The sequence below is a fragment of the Pseudophryne corroboree genome, chromosome 1, assembly GCF_028390025.1.
Source record: "Pseudophryne corroboree isolate aPseCor3 chromosome 1, aPseCor3.hap2, whole genome shotgun sequence".
NCBI lineage: Eukaryota > Metazoa > Chordata > Amphibia > Anura > Myobatrachidae > Pseudophryne > Pseudophryne corroboree.
Genome location: NC_086444.1, coordinates 367180214 through 367194521, shown reverse-complemented (window position 1 = coordinate 367194521; position 14308 = coordinate 367180214). Strand labels below are relative to the sequence as shown.

General features: G+C 47.4%; 1 protein-coding gene across 6 annotated transcripts in view; it reads right to left on the bottom strand.

The window, feature by feature from the left end:
• Positions 1 to 4490: 4490 nt before the first annotated feature.
• The window catches only part of CABIN1 (calcineurin binding protein 1), a 459275-nt gene continuing 449457 nt past the window's right edge, over positions 4491 to 14308 (bottom strand). For 5 of the 6 annotated variants that reach the window (XM_063913005.1, XM_063913009.1, XM_063913008.1 and 2 more), the window contains 3 exons: positions 11834 to 11986; positions 5242 to 5456; positions 4491 to 5091 (listed from right to left, as the gene is read on the bottom strand). In XM_063913005.1, coding sequence (XP_063769075.1) covers positions 4948 to 5091; positions 5242 to 5456; positions 11834 to 11986 — 512 coding nt within the window. In that variant the 3' untranslated portion in view covers positions 4491 to 4947. The remainder of the gene's footprint in view (positions 5092 to 5241; positions 5457 to 11833; positions 11987 to 14308) is intronic. The other variant, XM_063913010.1, reaches the window with a different exon arrangement.

Genomic DNA, 14308 nt, shown 5'->3' with positions numbered 1-14308 from the left:
TGAAAACTAAAACAATTTGCACACAAACCATCCTGAATCAGATCCTGAGAGGATAATACAGTTTTGCAAGACAAACATGATATGAGTGTTGGTGTTGCTGTGAGTGTACCTTCCTCACCTTTGCCGCTCTTAGACATAATAAATAATCAGCACTTTCACAGTGTACTACACAATTTGTGACTGTAATCACTTTAAACTTTCTAAAGTGACATACAATCTGACCCTACCCATGCACCAGCATTGAGGATCAGAAAAACAAACTGACAGACATATAGTAAAGTCAGCAATCACACTAGCAGTCAGTCACATGTTATACATTAGTATAATTAGCAATATGAGCACATCATCAACTTCAAAAACATTTGTAAGTATGTAGGAGAACATATTACTGATCATGTTTAAATGGATCTAAAGTATTCAGACGCCATGCGAAAGAAACAGTAAATGTATACAGACTCATATGCAATCGGCACTTATCTAACTATTCGTACTGAAAAGGTAGATAGAGATTTAGTGCTGTATAGCCCGTACTCAGTAGAGTGGGATAAAGGGAGACTCACCTCGCTTCCAGAATCGATCAATACGTTAGCGAACGCTGAGTGGATCCAGACGCTACTAGTATACACTGCCATTCCATTAACCTATAGTGAACACAGACGCTCAGTGAACACAGACGCACCGGTCACACTGCCGCCTATGCTGCGACCGGGTCCCCTTGTGCACAGCATCTGGGATGGAAGTGAAGAAACAGTTCATGGCGGGAGACTCGGAGGAAACTGGTCATGAACCGGGGGGAGGGGTGACCAGGGGAGCATCTTACTCCCCCTGCTGACATCAACCCTAGCGATCGCGGCCTAATGCTTTTCCTGGAGCCTATGATCCCTACGGCCTAGCGCTGGTGCACCCGCGGTGGCAGCCACGTCAGCTACTGTTTGGTAGTCTCCTTCCAAAAAAGTGTGTCTGTGTCCTTTCATCTAGCTAAGCGGAAACGATGCCTTACCTTCTCCCCGTGCTCCGGCCACAGCCTGGTAATGTCTGCTGGACCTGCTAGTATATCCGACACAGACGTCCGTCAAAACAGCACTGTACTCGTGGGTAAGCGTTGTCACGACCCGGCGGAGTTGTTGGAGCGACTCTTTCTAATATATGTATAGGACGCTGTTTAGAAAGATCACTCAAAAAACTAGTAGGACTATAAAAATAACATAAGAAAGCTTAGGGCTGCTAAAAAGCAGCAGCCCTCTGACCACAGTCCGGCTCCTGCCGCACCAAAAAAAACAACTGATTTGCCTGAGCCAGGAGGCGGGGATATATGCACGGCCCCGTTACATGCTGGGAGGCCGGAAAGCTTTGATCGATTGGTGTCAATCTGCTGTCGCTTCTTCATATCCCATTGTTATCCTGTGGATAACCTGTGGACCCTGCCGGAGAAACAATTTCTTCGCTGAGATGGAAGCTGGATACTACCTTGGGGAGGTGACCCTATTTGGTCCGGGGAACTGCTCGCTCATGATGAAAGATCAAAAATGGAGAGAGGCATGAAAGCGCTCTCAAGTCCAACACCCTGCGTGAAGAGCCGACAGCCAAAAAGAGAGGCTTCACTATTAACCATTTGAGGTCAATAGAGTCCAGCGCTTCAAATGGAGACTTCTGTATGGCACAAAGAACTAAAGACAAATCCCAAGAAGCTACTGGTGGGACAAAGGGAGGTTGAATCTGGAGTACCCACTGATGGAAGGGATGCACGTTGGCAACTGAGTAATTTGTCTCTGAAACCAGAAAGACACAGCTGAGACTTGTATTTTAAGAGAAGCAAGGCGGAGACCTAGATCAAGGCAAGGATTCTGGCAATATGAAACACCAGAGGATCATAGTGTCATTAAGCACACCACTGGAAGCAATAATGCCAGATGCGGTAATAGATACGGGCTGAAGCTGGCTTCAGTGCTCAGAGCATGGTCTGAACCACATAATGGGAGAATCCCTTAAACCTTAAGTTGGATGACTCAAGAGCCACGCCGTCAAATACAGCCGAGCTAGGTCCGGGTGTAGACAGGGACCCTGTGACAAGCGATACGGTCGAAGAGGAAGCTGAAAGGGTACGTCTATGGATAGACCCTGAAGATTTGTGAACCAATGGCGTCTGGCCAGGCTGGTGCTATTAAGATCACGGTGCCACCTTCCTGCTTGAATTTGCGAAGCACCCTGGGAAGGAGAGATACTGGAGGGAAAAGGTATGCCAGACAGAAGGGTCAATTGACTGTTAATGCTTCCCAAAGGCTGCATCTGGATCCCTAGTCCTGGATACGGGTACCTTGTAGTTGTGTACGGAGGCCATGAGGTCTTCATCCAGAAGGCCCCATTTGTCCACCAGAAGCTGAAAGACTTCTGGTTGTAGAGCTCATTCTCCGGCGTGCACACCCTGGCGACTGAGGAAGTCTACTTCTGCCCAGGCGAGAATCTGTGCCACTGCTTGCAATGCTGAGACGCTGCGAGTGCCTCCCTGGCAAATGAAATAAGCTTGTGTTGTGGCGTTGTCTGACTAGACTTGGACAGGATAACCGTGAATAATGTACTGAGCCAGAGTGAGGGCTCTGTAGACAGCTCGAAGTTCCAAGGAGTTGATTGGGGGACCCCTTTCGGCAGGGGTCCAACGGCTCTGATAGGTGTGACTTAATTTACGGCTCCCCACCCCGCGGTGGCTTGCGTCTTTGCTGAGAAGAATCCAGAATGGAAGACCCTTGTCCAGGTTGGAGGTTTGCAACCACCACAAGAGGGACATCCAAAGGTAGTGTGCCGCATTCTTGCCCAGAGATAGGAAGATTCTTTGCACGTGAGCATCCAGAAGAGCTCTGAGATGTAGTATCCTCTGAGAGGGGATGAGGGAGGACTTGTTCCAGTTGATTAGCCAACCATAACCCCGCAGGAAGGTTATGGTTACCTGAAGATGGTGGCTGAGGACCTCCAGAAAGTGTGCCAGAATTAGCAGGTTGTCCAGGTAAGGGAGTATTCTGATTCCCTGACAATGAAGGTGAGCCACTATTACCACCATGAGTTTGGTAAAGACCAAAGGGCAGAACTCGAAACTGGAAATGATGATGTAAGACCGCAAACCGGAGGCACTGCAGATGAGGACACTACATGTACATGTAGGTAAGCATCCTGTATGTTCAGGGAGACCATGAAGTCCCCAGGCCACATAGACAGGACAATGGTTTCCATACCTGGGAACTCTGAGATATTTGTTCATTAACTTGAGATTAAGGATGGGCCGATGAGATCCATTAGGTTTCTGAACCAAAAAGTGTTGAGTAAAAGCCCTTGCCCCGTTAAGACGGGGGAACAGAAATAATCACACCTGAATGTAGTTAGGAGTGAATAGCTGTCTGTAGGGCCTTGCTGAGGTCTGTGGGAGGGCATGTATGAAAGTACTGTCAGGGAGGACGTCTCATGAAAAAGAGAGCATACCCGTGAGAGACCACTTCCTGCACCCAGGCGTCTGTTGTGATTGGACGCCAAGAATGTTCGAATTAAAGAAGTTGGCCTCCCACACTGGGATCCCCCAGGAGGAGTCATGTCCCATCAGGCTGAGAGTTTATCCTCGAGCTTGGTGGTTGGACGTCTAGCAGCCCATGCCTGCTTGGTTTTGGATGTAGAGGCCTTTGTGGAGTGTGACAGTCTAGAGAGGCTTGCCCCCTGGGGGCGAAAGGGGGAAGTCTGAAGCCTTGTAGAGGATGCAGATGGCAGACAAGCCATTTTAGAGCTGCCAGGTTAGTGACAATTTTGTCCAACTCAGGGCCAAAAATAAATTCCCCAGCATAAGGGAGTGCTTCCAGGGCTTTCTTAGAATAAGAGTCAGCCTTCCATGAGCAAAGACAAACAATCCGGCGTGCCACCACTGAGGTAGCCGAAGCTTTGAAGTCAGGAGGACAGTATCTAGAGCCACTTCTCCAATATAACAGGCTGCATCTCTGATGTTAGCAATGTAGGACAGGTGTTCCCTGTCCTACATTAACCCTGTCCAGCTATATCTCAAAAAATGACTAATATAATAGCATCCCTGAGGCCCGCAGCAGGGAGGGACTGACTTACTGGTCAAAACCCTCTAATACATATTCTAACACACTGCTTTTTGTAAACAGAAATGAGGAGTTTTGTACCTTACCTAGGCTAGAGTAGGACTCACACTACTTGCCATGAGCTGGCTCAGTGTTTGTTGTTCTAACTGTGACCACATCCACGATCCATTCATACGGGAATCAGTATGACACCAGTATCTTTTATGCAGTGTATCCAGTGTTTTGCATGTGCCCATAGTCAGTCCAACATTTTGTAAGAACATGTTGTATTTCTCTATAGTGATCAAAACCCCAATTTCATATGTGCTATACGAAACACCACCATGGGTAGGTAGCCTAATAGTCCAGGATGCTATATATGTATGATACTTCACCAACTGCATACACATAAGTGGAGACCCCTTTCAGAAATGCTCATGAAAATGATATTGTTTTATTTATCTTTACAAAAATTGTGCAACATATATCGTCTTGGAACTTTGATTATCCCAATTTTCTTTTTCATTTACACTTGTGTTTATTTTACAAACATCACATTCTGTATTTATATAAAAGAAAAATATATGGACCTCAAAAGACAGCTACAAAGCCCGTCGGTCTCAGCAAGTCCACCAAGACAAAAGTTCTCCTGTCAGCACCAACGGTGGAGGAGAAGAACAAGTTCTCCGTAATCTGACCCTGCTCCCAAACCAGTACAGTCAGAGGAACCTGCGTAGAGCACCGGCATACTGTTATACAATGGTTTGGCTACTGGCAGCTGCAAAAGCAATCCACATGCCGAGAGCTGGAACATGCAAGCATGATTTGCTGGGAATCAAATGCAGACTTTTCTTTTGGCAGATGGTAAAGAGCAATCACTGTAGTGTTTTTAGATGTCCATGTAGTCATCATCCTCATCTGTGTCACTCTCCAGGGATGATTCTTGGCTGGAGGTGTCCAGTATCTCGAGAGCTGGTTGGCACAGAGTCTCTTTCTTTACATTGGCAGCAGACTGAGAAGATAGGATGACAGACTGTGGGGAGTGAGAAGGGAAATAAAATGAGGATACCACGCTGAGATAAGTTCTGGCAACCACCTCCCCAGCTACACTCCACAACAGATTTAGAAGTCTAAGTAATTGTCCATAAGCCATAATGCATTGTTTTATATGGAGACTGCTCACCTTCAGCTTCTGTTTGGTTTCTTCAGAGATGCTGCCTTTGGGAGACAGGAGGGTTGGAGTTGGGGGTGTGACTGTGATCTCTGGAGGGAATTTGGCAACACTGGATGAGGGAATGAAGAGCTTTGGCACATGTGGGTGGACCCTGGGCTTGTTTCGAGAACTGTCTGTTTTACTGGGCTGAATACTTGAATCTGAAGATGGCCTGGAGCTGCAGGCTAAAGGGAGACAGGGAAGTCATTAGCAAGGCTGCACTGCAGTTACCACTGAAATTAAATGGTTATCAAAAGTGAAATTGCAAATGCACTATATACATTAAATAGTATCCAAAATGAGAATGGATAATAAAAAATCAGCATTGAAACAGTAAGTAAAATCAAATCTAAAAACAAAGGGTTTGAATCTCAGAGCAATCTTGAACTCCATTTTGATATGGCCTGATTAAATAAATTGCTGATGCACATAGAACATAAGTGCCCCATTGTGAGCAAAGGCTGCATTACACGTACTCTTAGAAACATGCCTAAAATAAGGTGAAAATGGCATCCTGTCTGAAAACTAGAGATGTGCATTTCTTTCTATTTGCCGTCATGTTCAGAGTACATGACCGTACACTGCTGAATAATCCCCTTCTGCCTTTTTATGTTCGTCCCGTGATGTTCTGTGTGATTATTTGCAGGACTTCTAGCCTTCAAAAGGAACCAGGAAAAGTAAAAAAGTCACTTTGAAGTCTTGCCTATTACTGCTTTTCGATTATCTTAATAATTACAATAACCAAGCATTATGATAACTAATCATTTTTTACCGTGATAAATAATATGATTTTAATACCTACCGGTAAATCCTTTTCTCTTAGTCCGTAGAGGATGCTGGGGATGCTTCAAGAACCATGGGGTATAGACGGGATCCGCAGGAGACATGGGCACACTATAAGACTTTGAATGGGTGTGAACTGGCTCCTCCCTCTATGCCCCTCCTACAGACTCCAGTTATAGGAACTGTGCCCAGGGAGACGGACATTTCGAGGAAAAGGATTTAATTAACAATTTAAACTAAGGTGAGATACATACCAGCTCACACCACCAACACACCGTACAACATGGCATTCAACAACAACGCATGCAACGGCATGACCAACAGCAGTCACAGAGTTGACTGAACTCAACGCAACATGAGCGTAACAAAAAAACAAACTGCAGATACAGCCTGCACTGGGACGGGCGCCCAGCATCCTCTACAGACTAAGAGAAAAGGATTTACCGGTAGGTATTAAAATCCTATTTTCTCATACGTCCTAGAGGATGCTGGGGATGCTTCAAGAACCATGGGGTTTATACCAAAGCTCTAGAACGGGTGGGAGAGTGCGGATGACTCTGCAGCACCGATTGACCAAACAAGAGGTCCTCACCAGCCAGGGTATCAAACTTGTAAAATTTTGCAAAGGTGTTTGATCCCGACCAAGTAGCAGCTCGGCAAAGCTGTAATGCCGAAACCCCTCGGGCACCCGCCCAGGATGAGCCCACCTTTCTGGTAGAATGGGCTTTAACCGATTTCGGTAACGACAATCCTGCCGTAGAATGAGCCTGCTGAATTGTATTACAGATCCAGTGCGCAATAGTCTGCTTAGAAGCAGGAGCCCCAATCTTGTTGGGAGCCCACAGGACAAACAGAGCCTCTGTTTTGCTAAGCTGCGCCGTCCTGGCGACATAGATCCTCAAAGCTCTGACCACATCGAGAGACTTCGACTCCGCCAAGGCGTCAGTAGCCACTGGCACCACAATTGGCTGGTTAACATGAAATGATGAAACCACTTTTGGCAGAAATTGTTGACGAGTTCTCAACTCCGCTCTATCAGCATGGAAAATCAAATAGGGGCTTTTGTGAGACAAGCCGCCAACTCAGACACTCGCCTTGCAGACGCCAAGGCCAACAACATGACCACTTTCCAAGTAAGGAATTTTAACTCAACCTTGCGCAAAGGTTCAAACCAATGTGATTGCAAGAATTGCAACACCACATTAAGATCCCATGGTGCCACTGGGGGCACAAAGAGAGGTTGGATGTGCAGCACGCCTTTAACGAAGGTGTGAATCTCTGGAAGGGAGGCCAATTATTTCTGAAAAAAGATCGATAAGGCCGAAATCTGTACTTTAATAGAGCCTAACTTTAGGCCCGCATCCACACCTGCTTGTAGGAAATGGAGCAAACGCCTCAGGTGAAATACTTCCGTAGGAGCCTTCTTGGATTCACACCAAGACACATATTTTCTCCAAATACGGTGGTAATGCTTTGCCGTTACTTCTTATCTAGCCTGAAGAAGTGTGGGAATTACTTCACTGGGAATACCCTTTCGGTCTAGGATTTGGCGCTCAACCGCCATGCCGTCAAACGCAGCCGCAGTAAGTCCTGATACACGCACGGCCCCTGCTGTAACAGGTCCTCCCGAAGAGGAAGAGGCCAGGGATCTTCTATGAGCAACTCCTGAATATCTGGATACCAGGCCCTTTTTGGCAAATCCAGAACAATGAGGATCGCCTGAACCCTTGTTCTTCTTATCATTTTTATCACCTTTGGAATGAGTGGAAGTGGAGGGAACACACAGACCGACTGAAACACCCACGGTGTCACTAGGGCATCCACCGCTATCGCTTGAGGGTCCCTTGACCTGGAACAATATCTCTGAAGTTTCTTGTTGAGGCGGGACGCCATCATGTCTACTTGAGGAACTCCCCAACGACTTGTCACTTCTGCAAAGACCTCTTGATGAAGACCCCACTCTCCTGGATGGAGATCGTGTCTGCTGAGGAAGTCTGCTTCGCAGTTGTCCACTCCTGGAATGAAGACTGCTGACAGAGCGCTGGCATGTCTTTCCGCCCAGCGAAGAACCTTCGTGGCCTTGGCCATCGCCGCTCTGCTCTTTGTCCGCCTTGGCGGTTTATGTACTCCACTGCTGTCACGTCTGACTGAATCAAGACTGGCAGACCTCGAAGAAGATGTTCTGCTTGCAGTATGCCGTTGTAAATGGCTCTTAATTCCAGAATGTTTATGTGTAGACAGGCTTCCTGGCTTGACCACTTTCCCTGAAAGTTTCTTCCCTGTGTGACTGCTCCCCAGCCTCGGAGGCTTGCATCTGTGGTCACCAGGATCCAATCCTGAATTCCGAACCTGCGTCCCTCCAGAAGGTGAGAACTGTGCAGCCACCACAGAAGGGAAATTCTGGTCCTGGGAGATAGAATTATTTTCTGGTGCATGTCCAGGTGAGACCTGGACCACTGGTCCAACAGGTTCCACTGAAACACCCTGGCATGTAACCTGCCATACGGAATGGCCTCGTAGGCCGCCACCATCTTCCCCAGCAACCGAGTGCAGTGAAGAACTGACACCTTTGCCGGTTTCAGAATCTGTTTTACCATGTTCTGTATTTCCAGAGCTTTCTCCACTGGAAGAAAAATTCTCTGCAATTCTGTATCCAGAATCATACCCAGGAACGACAGCCGTGTCGTTGGATCCAACTGTGATTTTGGCAAATTTAGGAGCCAACCGTGTTGTTGCAGAGTCAGTGAAAGGGCAACATTCTTCAACAATTGCTACTTGGACCTCGCCTTTATGAGGAGATCATCCAAGTACAGGATAATTGTAATTCCCTGCTTGCGCATGAGAACCATCATTTCCGCCATTACTTTGGTCTGTCCACAGCTCCGAGGATTTTCACCAAACGGCAACGTCTGAAATTGGTAATGACAATACTGCACAGCAAATCTCAGGTAAGCCTGATGTGGAGGATATATGGGGACATGTAAGTAGGCATCTTTTATTTCAACCGACACCATAAAATCCCCCTCCTCCAGACTGGAGATCACTGCTCGTAGAGACTCCATCTTGAACTTGAATTTTTTTTAGAAAGAAATTGAGGGCTTTTAGGTTTAGTACTTGTACCCCTGGGTTACTATGTTTACTATCCAAGGATCCAGGTCCGAGTGCACCCAGACCTGACTGAAGAATTGGAGACTTGCCCCCACTGGTGCGGACTCCCGCAGAGGAGCCCCAGCGTCATGCGGTGGATTTGGTAGAAGCCGGAGAGGACTTCTGCTCCTGGGAACTTGCCACAGCATGTGACCTTTTTCCTCGTCCTCTTCCCCTCGCAGCAAGGAAGGAGGACCCACAACCTTTATTTGAATTTATTGGGCCGAAAGGACTGCATCGGATAGTGAGGCGATTTCTTCTACTGTGCAGGAACATAAAGTAAAAATGAAGACTTACCCGCGGTAGCCGTAGACACCAGGTCAGTGAGGCCGTCGCCAAACAAGACCCTACCGTTAAACGGTAGAGACTCCATCGCCTTCTTAGAGTCAGCGTCAGCATTCCATTGATGAATCCACAACGCTCTCCTTGCTGAGACTGCCATGGCATTGGCCCTTGACCCCAAAAGGCCAATATCCCTTACAGCTTCTTTTAAATATGCTGCAGCGTCCCTGATGTGACCCAGAGTCAGAAGCACACTATCCCTGTCTAGGGTATCTACCTCAGATGACAAGTTATCTGCTCACCTTTCAATAGCGCTACTCACCCATGCCGCAGCAACGGCAGGCCTGAGTAGCGACCCTGTAGTGACATAAATGTCAGGATTTTCCCAAGCTTTTTCAAAAAGTGCATTCAGTTCATGAGAGGGAGGAAACGTTACCTCAGGTTTCTTTCCTTTAAACATACAGACCCTAGTATAAGGAACAGCAGGGTCCTCAGTGATATGTAATACTTCTTTTATCGCCACAATCATGTACTGAATACTCAGCCAGTTTTGGATGTAATATGGCATCACTATAGTCGACACTGGAATCGGAGTCCGTGTCGGTATCTGTTATCTGGGTAAATGCACGTTTCTGTGACCCTGAAGGGGTCTGGGCCTGTGACAAAGCATCTTCCATGGATTTTCTCCATGTCTGGTTCTTAGACTCAGATTTATCAAATCTCTTAGTTAACTTAGTCACATTTGCGTTTAAAACACTCAACATATTCACCCAATCATCCGTCGGCGGTGCCGACACGGTCACTCTCACAGTATTTTCTGTCCCCACTCCAGCCTCCTCCTGGGAAGAGCACTCAGCCTCAGACATGTCAACACACACGTACCGACACCCACAACCACACTGGGCTATAGGAGACAGACCCACAATAAAGCCTGCCAGAGAGACGCAGAGAGAGTTCACCCAGCGCCTATCCCGGTACTAAAGCAAGTAACAAGACTGCCCAGACCTGTTAGCGCTTTTTATATATATATATTTTAGCACCAAATCACTTGCGCCCCCCCCCCCCCCCCCCCGTTTTGCACCCTGTTACTTGTACAGCAGTGTGGAGGTCAGGGCCAGCGTCCCTGCAGCTTCTGTGAAGAGAAAATGGCGCTGGTCAGAGCTGTGTGGGCTAAGCTCCGCCCACTACATGGCGCGCTTCAGTCCCGCTTAAAAAATCTTTATACTGGCGGGGGTCCCTTAACTAGTGCCTGAGCACTGTTATATCTTAAGCCAGTGCTGTTTGAGGTTCCCCATGCTGCCCAGGGCGACCCCCTGCGCCCTGCAGTGCCGTGTTATGTGTGGGAGCATGGCGCGCTTCACGGTAACTCAAACGCCGTCTTCTGCCATCACTGAAGTCTTCTGATCTTCTCATACTCACCCGGCTTCTGTCTTCTGGCTCTGTGAGGGGGGGGTGACAGAGAGGCTCTGGGAACAAGCAGCTAGGAGTACCAAGTGATCGAACCCTCTGGAGCTAATGGTGTCCAGTAGCCTAAGAAGCAGAGCCCTTGAACTCAGAAGAAGTAGGTCTGCTTCTCTCCCCTCAGTCCCACGATGCTGTTGCCAGCAGGTCTACCTGAAAATAACAAATCCGATAAAAGTATTTTTCTGAGAAACTCTGGAGAGCTCCTCAGTGTGCATCCAGTCTCACTGGGCACAGTTCCTATAACTGGAGTCTGGAGGAGGGGCATAGAGGGAGGAGCCAGTTCACACCCATTCAAAGTCTTATAGTGTGCCCATGTCTCCTGCGGATCCCGTCTATACCCCATGGTTCTTGAAGCAACCCCAGCATCCTCTAGGACGTATGAGAAAAATAGGTACGTGTCTTTACTATGTATTTTTGTGCGAAACTAGGTAATTTTTCTTGCAAAAAAAAAACAAAAACGGTGTGAATAGCTCAATAATGACCACTGGTCAAAAATCGTGAAAAAGCCTGTCAATTATTGAGGCTAATAGGATACCCCCCAATTTAATTATTTTAATCAAAAATACAATGTTATTGTAAGTAACGTCCATGTACAACACTATAGGAAAATAGGAACTGGAAGTGAAAAGGACTAAACAGCATTTGCCCAATGCATACTAATTTTTCTGATAGTATAATAACTGTAATGATTTGCTGGCAGTCACAATACTAGTTGCTCTGTGGCCATAGCAACTGTTTCCTATTACAGTGCATCATTACTTCATTACTACACCATTCATTAATGCACAATTCTCAATACTGTTCTGCACATTATACAATAGAAAAAACAGTGAATGGTGTACGGCGCTCTCCTTTGTAACCTGCCCATGTATCCTGTCATTCTTACCAGTTTCTGTGTGACTGGAACTGGCAAAGCTAATGACCGCTTCTGGTTGCCAGTGAGGAGTATCAGAAGCTGTAGTCACAGTTGTAGCTTTTGCTGGTTGGCATAACTGGGACTCCTGACATGGAAAGGACACATCCTCTACACGCTCATCTTCTGCAGGACAGAATCACAATAGGGACAATGATAATAGGATTGCTAAGAGTATGGGGATAGGAAACAGGGATGAGTCTGAGAGGTTGGGAAACTAGACCATAAAGCAAGAGAGAATGTGTAGCGATGAGCATCAGTCTGAGAACTCAAATATGTAGGCAGTGCCGGCGCTAACCGCTCAGCAAGGTCCTACAAAGCTGGGAGGCGCTGTGCAGGAGAGGCGCTCTCCACGCTCTGCAACTTTGCTGATGTGATCTTAGCCTGTCACACTGTGTGACAGCCAGCAGCGGCGCCGGCATCATGAAGAGCGGAGCACGCCTCCCCAGCTCTCTGCGTCCTTCTGATTAGGCGAGATCAAGGGGGTGGTCCGGGTATGTACCGGACCACCTATTACTCATATCATCTCCATAAATTAAGTATAAATAATTGACGTCCGCCGTCGCCGCCTACAGCCCACCTAGTGGAATCTAGGAAGACTGCAATGCACTAGCAGAGTCCCGTCCCGCGCCCCATCTCTGCTGTGGCCTGTTTACATCAGAGAGCTAGATAGCTGCAGCGCGCAATCACCAAACAGCTGTCTCTCCCTGAAGAATAGAGGAGGCACTGCTTAAAATAAGAATTTACTTACCGATAATTCTATTTCTCGTAGTCCGTAGTGGATGCTGGGGACTCCGTCAGGACCATGGGGGTTTAGCGGCTCCGCAGGAGACAGGGCACAATAATAAAAGCTTTAGGATCAGGTGGTGTGCACTGGCTCCTCCCCCTATGACCCTCCTCCAAGCCTCAGTTAGGATACTGTGCCCGGACGAGCGTGCATAATAAGGAAGGATATTGAATCCCGGGTAAGACTCATACCAGCCACACCAATCACACCGTACAACCTGTGATCTGAACCCAGTTAACAGTATGATAACAACGAAGGAGCCTCTGAAAAGATGGCTCACAACAAGAATAACCCAATTTTTGTAACAATAACTATGTACAAGTATTGCAGACAATCCGCACTTGGGATGGGCGCCCAGCATCCACTACGGACTACGAGAAATAGAATTATCGGTAAGTAAATTCTTATTTTCTCTAACGTCCTAAGTGGATGCTGGGGACTCCGTCAGGACCATGGGGATTATACCAAAGCTCCCAAACGGGCGGGAGAGTGCGGATGACTCTGCAGCACCGAATGAGAGAACTCCAGGTCCTCCTCAGTCAGGGTGTGCCCCTGACCAAGTAGCAGCTCGGCAAAGTTGTAAAGCCGAGACCCCTCGGGCAGCCGCCCAAGATGAGCCCACTTCCTTGTGGAATGGGCTTTTACTGATTTTGGCTGTGGCAAGCCTGCCACAGAATGTGCAAGCTGAATTGTGCTACAAATCCAGCGAGCAATCGTCTGCTTAGAAGCAGGAACACCCATCTTGTTGGGTGCATACAGGCTAAACAGCGAGTCAGATTTTCTGACTCCAGTCGTCCTGGAAACATATATTTTCAGGGCCCTGACAACGTCAAGTAACTTGGAGTCCTCCAAGTCCCTAGTAGCCGCAGGTACCACAATAGGTTGGTTCATGTGAAAAACAGAAAACACCTTAAGGAGAAATTGAGGACGAGTCCTCAATTCTGCCCTGTCAGAATGAAAAATTAAGTAAGGGCTTTTATATGATAAAGCCGCCCATTCTGACACACGCCTGGCTGAAGCCAGGGCTAATAGAATCTTCACCTTCCATGTGAAATATTTTAATTACACAGTGGTGAGTGGATCAAACCAATGTGACTTTAGGAAACTCAAAACAACCTTGAGATCCCAAGGTGCCACTGGGGGCACAAAAGGAGGCTGTATATGCAGTACCCCTTTTACAAACGTCTGAACTTCAGGCACTGAAGCCAGTTCTTTCTGGAAGAAATTCGACAGGGTCGAAATTTGAACCTTAATGGACCCTAATTTTAGGCCCATAGACAGTCCTGTTTTCAGGAAATGTAGGAACGACCCAGTTGGAATTCCTCTGTAGGGACCTTCTTGGCCTCACACCACGCAACATATTTTCGCCAAATGCGGTGAAAATGTTTTGCGGTTACATCCTTCCTGGCTTCGACCAGGGTAGGGATGACTTCATCTGGAATGCCCTTTCAGGATCCGGCGTTCAACTGCCATGCCGTCAAACGCAGCCGCGGTAAGTCTTGGAACAGACAAGGCCCCTGCTGGAGCAGGTCCTTTCTTAAAGGTAGAGGCCACGGTTCTTCCGTGAGCATCTCTTGAAGTTCCGGGTACCAAGTCCTTCTTGACCCATCCGGAACCACGAGTATCGTTCTTACTCATCTCCTTCTTATGATTCTCAGTAC